This window comes from Pinus tabuliformis, chromosome 1_2 (genome assembly GCF_031772625.1).
Source record: "Pinus tabuliformis cultivar Carrire ecotype Pingquan chromosome 1_2, CPIR1, whole genome shotgun sequence".
Classification (NCBI taxonomy): Eukaryota; Viridiplantae; Streptophyta; class Pinopsida; order Pinales; family Pinaceae; genus Pinus; species Pinus tabuliformis.
In genome coordinates, this window is record NC_142298.1 from 526,037,986 (window position 1) to 526,046,510 (window position 8,525).

Consider the following 8,525-nt stretch of genomic DNA (forward strand, 5'->3'; position numbering starts at 1 on the left):
TAAAATAAAAAGCGAAAACAGATTATTATAAAATAATATAATATAATAAAAAAAATATTATGTCTCAACTTTTTATATAAAGAATTGTATTTAAGATTATAACGTTTTGAAATCTTACTTCATGGAAATTCAGACATTATCATAATTAATTGTGAAAAGTGTGGATGTTTGAGATTTTTTTAAATAGAGAAACTCTGCACGATTAAGACTTTTTAAAGTTTTATACATTGTATTTTCAAAACATTCAATATTATAATAACTAATTTTGAAAACTAAGACAAAACCACCCGACTTTTAAAAGTTTTTTGAAATAATTAATATTAAAATTCAAAATATATTTATTAAAAATGTAAAAGTGAATAGAGAAACAATTTAATTTAAAAGTTTTTTGAAATAATTAATATTAAAATTCAAAATATATTTATTAAAAATGTAAAAGTGAATAGAGAAACAATTTAATTTTAATTTTAAAATATAAATAGTTATAATTTTATTTTAATTAATTTTTTTCTTTTTAATATTATTAAAATATATGGTTATATGTGTCGAAAGTTAGTTTAATGGGTGGAGTTCATGTTGCTAAAGAATTTTGGTAATGGGAAATCACTTAGTCAATGATCCTCCACTCCCTAGAAATTAAGCTCTCTTTTCAAGTGGATTTGTTTGATAAAAAGGAAAAAAAACATTATTATAATTCAAATAAATTAAAATTACTTAATAAAAATATTAATTATTATATATGTCATAATAATTAAATTATATAAAAAAATTAAATAATACTAAACATTTTTAAACTATATATCTAATTTTATATATATAGATAAATAGATAGATACCTCATTTAAATAATGAAAAATTTTCATAATAACCATTTCTAATAGCTTTTTTTATAAAGTATAAATCAATTAGTTAAAGTGAAATTAATCCCAACCAATCTTAAGTCCAAATCTCAAAAAGAAAAAAATTGAAAATAAAGAGTGTGAAACAAACTGACTAAACCTAATAAAAAAAAACTAATAAAAAACCACTATTTCAGATAATTATTAAACTATATGTCAATTAATCATTTATTATAATTTAAAAAATATCATAAAAGTCAAATTGTGACCAAATCAAACTCATGTGCTCATTTTTATTATTTTAAAATACAAATATTTAATATTTGTACGGTATATCATCGTTACATCACAATCCACGCCCTACCCGAGTACAAATTATTATAAAAACACCGTCATTTATAAGATAAACCACCGTATCAACGCTAAAATCATGGAATCCCTGTGAAAAAGCAGGGCAAATCAACCATTCAATCTTCGTTCGCTATCAGTTTGCTTTTCGTTGATACTGTATTTTATATGGCAAGAATATTTTCTGAGATCAGTCAGGAGAATCGGGTGTACACGTTGATGTTTCTCTGGATATTTAATTTGTAGTCGGTGTTCTACCGTAACAGCTCAACCCATCCATCCTGTAAAGGTGACCTGCACATGACTAAAAGTGTGCATATTGCACGCCAAGATTCTAATTTTCTAATAAATCCTCAGTTTCTGCCGCTCATTCTCGGGTCATGATTATATCCTTTTCAAACCTAATGCATTCCGACCTTGAGCTGTTGTACTTATCTTCATCGGATTCCAATAGCAAGATTGGGCGCGATCTTAGAAAAAAAGGGAAGGAGTTAAGGGTACTGTTAGAAATCAGCAGAGTTTGGCATGATACACATGTTGTTGCAGATTTTACATGGTAAAACTTTTTTTGGGTGGTCTAAACATGTCACAATTTCACTAAGATTGAAATTCTTTAAAATTTGATCGGGGAGTATTAGAATTATAAAAAATCTTTGTTTTATAGTGGAAATGGATTTCGCAGTATTAAAAAACTTCACCGGTGTAATCTAGATTTCTTAAAATTCTTGCATGATTTTATCAAAATCATGCCATTTTCCAGGCAAAAATAGTCTGTTTCTACTAACAAAACCTTTCTAAAAGTAGAGAATAATAGTAAGAAGTTTTTATTGAGGTTTTTAGTTACATCAAAATTTGTAGGTTTTAGTAAATTGCTGATCTTCATTATTACTTTTAGTGAGTGGTTTGTTTCATATTTTCAGCTAACAAGTTAGAGTTAGTCTATGTAATTGATTTTATTATTATCTTTAGTGGGTAGTTCGCCCCCATATTGCCATGTGGCAATTAATCAATCAATTGATTCCCAATGAATTGAATGACTCTAAAACCCCTCAAAAACAACTAGATAAATAGCATATTGAATTTTTGATTATAAATTTTTGATTATTATCTTTAGTGAGTAGTTGGTCCCATATTGCCATATAGTAGTAAATCAATCAATTGATTCCCTGTGACAATGACTCTAAAACCCCTTAAAAGCAACTAGATAAATAACATATTCAATTTTCGATTATAACAAAAACATAAGAGTTTATTAACCTTGGAAACCTTTACCATTACATTTAGTGAATGGTTAGCCCCAAAATAGCCATTAGTCGAAATGATTGATTCCCATAAGTAAGTTTGACAATTAATCTATCAGCAATGTATGGAAATAGTGTATAACTGTCCGCATATTACCATCATTCAAGCTAAAAGCTTGATACAACTTGAACTATCTAGCTACCTAACTAGACTTTCGTTTAATTTTTCTTTCAACATTAGTACATAATATTATTCTATTCGTGGAGTAAGTTGATTCCATTAGACCAGTAAGCAGGAAGTTAATTCCCTGTATTCCGGAATACATCTGGGGAAGTGCTCGCATTAACTCTTGAAGAGTGGCAGTCTGCCGAGATTTGAGATGCCGGATGATGAAACGCGGAGTTGTACTTATACCATCTCGACCAGAAGATGTAATTCAGGAAATTGATGAAACTCAGAGCAGCCAGCAACCAGTAGAAGAGGTCGAGGTGGTCTTTGTTAAGGTTATTGTCTGAAAGCCATCCTCCATTTGATCCAGAACCTGTGACCTTGTTAACAATTGAGACCAGAACGCCGCTGAGATAGAATCCAAATGAATAGGAGCAATATGTGAGAGCAGTCAGCATGGATTGCATCCCTGCAGGTGATTGACTGTAGAAGAATTCAATCAAGCCCACTGCTGTAAACATTTCTGATAAACCGAACACCAAGAATTGCGGCGCGATCCAGAAAATGGTCAGTGGAAGGGACACTTTATCTGGACCGTCCATCAGTCCACTGTCCCGAGCCACTTGTTTCCTCTTGGCCTCCACCAGAGCGGCTGTGACCATTGAAAATGTGGAGATGAATAATCCAATTCCAATTCTCTGAAGCTGAGAAATGCCAGTTTCCTTTCCTGTCATGCCTCGTAAGAAGGGCACGAGCACGGCATCATACAGTGGGACGAGGATTACCAGCATTATGTATGGAATTGCTTGCAGCGACGCTGGTGGTACGTGGAAATTGCTGCGCCCGAGTCTGCTGTCCATGGTGCTGCCCTGTTGAACGGAAAATGTTTGCAGCTGTGCAAGTATGCAGTTCAGGACGATCGTGCAAGCGAAAATCGGGATGACTCGTATGACAACCTTCACTTGCTCGACCTGTGTCACTGTGCACAGCTTCCAGGGGCTCCCATCTTCATTCTGATCAACTATGGCAGCTTTGTCCAAGAACCTATCGTTTCAAACACAGCATGTATATATGTGCCCATGTTAGAGTCATAATAATTGGTAATAGAATGGAAATTTATGACTTTCTGCTCATGTGAGATGAGTAATTTTGATACGAAATTTCTGGATCTATTACATTAAGTTTTGTACGGTAATGAGTGTACGGTGGCTCATTTGATGATAATGAGTGTACGATAAACTACACTAGCAAGCTCGAAAAATCTACTAAAAAACATAATGTGATAGATCCCAAATTCTCATATCAAAATGGAAATTACATTTCTTTCAAGAATATTATACATGCATGCAGTCTAGTTTGGGTTGAGTTTTACGTTATACTCTTGAGAATGAGCAGCACCTGAATTGATCTGTATGCAAGAGCAACTGACGATCAGGTTGGGTATTTTTGAGGACTGCTTTCTCCAGATGGTAATTATAAGGATATGGATCACGTAGTTCATGCAACATCTTTGGATCAGATGGGCATCGGAGTTTTCTCTTGTGCGCAGCAGCCACCAAGACCTGAACGTTCAAGCAAAAAAAACCAGTCAAGTTTGATGCATCAGAGAGGAGCAAGTTCCTGGAAAATTCTAATATTAATTTTCAATTTTTTCATGTAGGAAAATTATGGAAAAATATAAGAAGAACCAGATAATTATAAAGAAATTGGGATAGAAAGATATGGATTTGAAAAATAGATTTATTATCAATATTTTGGGGCTGTTTGGATGGAATAATTGTGATTTTATCTATTTAAATTTTCAATTATATAATAACATGTGATCTTGGTAACAAAGAATTACATAATGACAAGTGATATAATGACTGGAAACTTAGTTAATGACATGTGATGTATGACTTCCAAGCTTGTTACATAATTGCATGTGATATAATTAGTTAAAACTTTGTTAATGAACTCTAATGTAATGACTTCGAACTTTGTTGTTAAGTCTATATACTATATATTAGTATTTTCTAAATAAAAAACTTCAAATTTACACATCTGTAAAAATGAAATTTGAGCAGAAGAGACTTGGAATATAACAATCTTGAAAATAGGACGCCTTTCACTGATTGATTATTTGCAATATAGAATATGATGCTTGCATTTATGCCAAAAGAAAAAGTTCCATCTATTTGCAGTGTACAGTGCATCAACTGGATATCAATTATTGGACTGTGGAAGCCTCAATAATTCATACTCTTTGCGCCAACAAAGAATCTAACGAGCTAAAAAAACGTGGATGCATATGGGAATATCGACTCACCTGGGCAATACGAGTGAGCACACTTCCTTGTGGAACCCTATTTCGGTAGAATGGTGTTCCAATAGTAATACTGACTAAGCCTAACACCATGACAGATGCAGAAACTCCAAAGCCCACATCCATACCACATCGGCTTTGGATCCAAACAAGGAATGTTAAAGCAATCAGTTCGCCGATGCAGAAGCTGAGATAAGCAAAATTGAAATACGTTGACATCTTCCTTCGCTCTTTTGCATCATTTGCATCGAACTGATCACCACCATGTGCAATCATGTTAGGCTTCAGACATCCACTTCCCAGAGCCACTAAATATAGTCCCAGAAACAGAAAGAACGCCTGCACCCCTTTGGGTTGCTTGCAAGTTTCTTCTGGATTCATAATATTGCAGCTCTCTGGTTTCAGTCTGGGCACGTGAGCTTGTACAGCCATTACAATATATCCCTGAAAGGCAGTGACATACTTTTCAATCAAAAACTTTAATTCTGCAGTTATGCCTATGTAATACCTAATATACAAAAAATTCAATACTATGAACCGTGGGAAGAGATGGACTCACACTTAATTCAATTAAACCAAAGACTATGATTGTCAGGAAACTGCCAAGGTAGGAGTCAGAGATTAATCCTCCAAGGATGGACAGAAGGAAGATTGTGCCCACGAAATTTGTAACAATGTTTGCTGACTTTGGTAGGGAGTAATGCATGTCATTAAACACATATGTTATAAGGTTATTCCCCACTGCTGCAATTGCCATGATCTCGAAAGCCTGCAGACCTGTTAAAAAAACAAGAAGAAGATTATAGTTAGGACATGTTTAGAAGCTTTATTGCAACTATGATAACTATCTAGTATTAGAGTGCCTAAATCTCAAAGCTTTTATATCTTTAATAATGGATGGAATGTATATTTTGTAATTATGATAATTATCTAATATTAACCTTTCTCTGAGATCTGTCTCTTCATCTTCCGGAGAAGATGAACACACTGGCTAGTTGGAAAGGTGTCGACCAAAAAATATTTTTTCTCTATGTATTTTTTCTGAAAATTCTCAAATGTAGAAATATCAAAAATTTTATGATAACTATCTAATATTGCAGTGTTGAAATCTCAAAGCTTTTATGTATCTAATAATAAGCCGAGTATTTATATCTTTAATAATAAATAGAGTGTCCACCCTAAATCTTCGATAAACCAAATCCTAAAACACAATTCTTTTCCTAAAATTTATTTTAGAACCTAATTTCCTAAATTATGTGATTACAGTACATCTGTACACTCAGATTGTCATACAAAACATGGGAAAACGAAAAAACAATAAGATTGTCTGGCAAGATCAAACAGCAAGTTTCTGCAGCACATTTTCCTCAGTATTCGACGTACAGCTTCCTGCCTACCAGTGATACATGAGTATCGAATAAATCTTAGTCGTGTACAATTCGGTACTGGCACTTTAACACAATAATACTCCATACGACAATATTCTAAGCTCGTGATTCCATAATCTGAAGCTAAACATGCAAAATAAATCCAAAAAGTGACATTCCATGTTTACCTATACAAGTTAATTATTATTCCTGCAGGGGTATTCCGATTTTTGAAGTACCAATTTTCAAATGCATAGACTGTGTGTGAATGGAAGCTCGACACCCTGTACTAAACACTAATCTTTTCAATTATACATTCCATATAATTCACTAGAAATTCCACCTTAATGTTGAAAACTGAAGCAATATGAACCAGAAATCTGAAATGGTTTGAAACAGATGCCTCCCCAATTATAACAACGACTTCACAGAATCAAAAGACAGCAATAGCCCACTGCCCACTGTTGAAGATTTATTAACAAACTTAAAATGAGACATCCACAAAATCAAAAGTTAGCAAGAGCTTATGTCTCAGATTTAACGACAAAAATCAATACGGATCAATGAGAAACCTATAGTATATTATTTTGTCAAGCTTATTATGTTCAGTTATCATTACTTACCAGAAAAATGGAAATATATAAACCATTGAAATCATTACTTACCAGAAAAATGGAAATATATAAACCATTGAAATCAAAAGGAAATGGAAAAATAGAGAGAAAAATAATGGTTAATATTTTTTTTAAAGTAAAAGGAAGGTAAAATTTATGTAAAAAAACTTTTAAATTTAATGGTTTTAAGAAAAATCTTAAAACATGAAAATATTGCAGATTGTGACATCATTAAGATAAAGTATATAAAAACTTGTAATTTTATAGCTATTACTGACCCTTCACTGTACGTAAATACTCTATTCTATTTTATATATTTATAGAATAGCACAGCTGGCTGCTGCTTGAGTTAAGTACTAAGCGTTAAATGGTATAAGCTAACCAGTAAATGGTATAAAAATGCTTGACAGTTAATATTTTATAACATTAGGAAGGAGAGAAGAGGAGAATAGTTAGGTATTTTATTTTTATTAATTTGATATTACATCTAATTTTAGAATAGTTTATAATCAAATTAAGTAAATGTGAAAACATAATTATGAATTTAGAGATTTAGGAAACTAATTACTGAAAACTCTATTAAAGGAGGTGAAGAGAATATGTCGACATTTTTGATTCAAAGATGATGAAGAAACTAAGAGAAAATGTCAAACATCTTGATTCTGAAGATGATGTAAATGTAGAGAAGAAGACAAAAATATGTCAACATCTTTCTTGATCCCTGCAAATAAGATAAAAAATTTGATCAACATCTTTCTTGATTCCTGAAAATAAGATAAAAATTTTGATTGGAAGAGAAATTAATGAGCAAATGTTCAACCTCCACATAACAATAAACACATAATATGAAAAGAAGAGCTATATGGATACTGAACTCCCAAAAATCTCAAACAACTAGTCAGCCCTGCATAGAAACGCAGGTTTTACACTCAACATCGCAGACATGGTTGTTAAGAAAGCAAAAGAGAATTGAACTAAATAAGTAGTGGAGAAAGAAAAAGCAGGGAATGTGAGAGGTGACAGGATCGAGTCTGCACTAGGGGAATGGAAGAGGGAAGTCAAATTGTGCAAAATTTTTACACACCCATTACGAAGACCGCAGCTCTCATCCCTCCGTGCCTGCCATGAACGGTATCCCTTCCTTTCCAGTCGACTGAAGTGAACTTCCGATCATCCGTGGGCACCAGATCATCTGTGGCGACCATGTCTAGTGCGTGTGATTCCATGTTATTTATTGGCTTATATGAAGCAGCAGCAATATTTTGAGGCAGGGCAATTCAGCTCCCTACTACAACACTTATCCAACAAACTAATCTGAACAACATGGGGATAGCAAAAGTGCATTATATAGCAAAAAGGTGGAATGTTAGATTCAAGAAGCTGCTGTCAAATGCATTGATTGTGTCCACTTAGTGGGTTCTACTGTGGTAAAGTCAGAGTGCCCATGTCTTTTGCTCCACACTGTACAGGAGACAACACAAACATAATGGTCGTCCACCACCGCCAAACCAGGGAAGTTAAAACAGATCAACGTCAAACAAATATAAATTAATTAACCCTTCTCCCTATCTATTCATTCACACCCACCGCACAATTAAACTTCCTGCTTAATCCCTCGCTCCCTTCTCCTGCCAGGTATCGC

General features: G+C 33.2%; 1 protein-coding gene across 2 annotated transcripts; it reads right to left on the reverse strand.

Moving 5' to 3' along the window:
• Positions 1 to 2,541: 2,541 nt before the first annotated feature.
• LOC149206645 (protein NRT1/ PTR FAMILY 4.3-like) lies at positions 2,542 to 8,318 on the reverse strand. Of its 2 annotated transcripts, none has more exons than XM_089395518.1 (5): positions 7,968 to 8,318; positions 5,462 to 5,679; positions 4,906 to 5,346; positions 3,996 to 4,159; positions 2,542 to 3,641 (listed from the first exon to the last, which is right to left on the reverse strand). In XM_089395518.1, the coding sequence occupies exons 1-5, from the start codon at positions 8,107 to 8,109 to the stop codon at positions 2,729 to 2,731; spliced, it is 1,878 nt and encodes a 625-aa protein (XP_089251644.1). In that variant the 5' UTR covers positions 8,110 to 8,318; the 3' UTR covers positions 2,542 to 2,728. The 2 variants fall into 2 exon arrangements, with proteins under 2 accessions (XP_089251644.1, XP_089251645.1); XM_089395519.1 differs by lacking the exon at positions 7,968 to 8,318 and adding an exon at positions 5,844 to 5,883.
• Between the last annotated feature and the right edge of the window lie 207 nt (positions 8,319 to 8,525).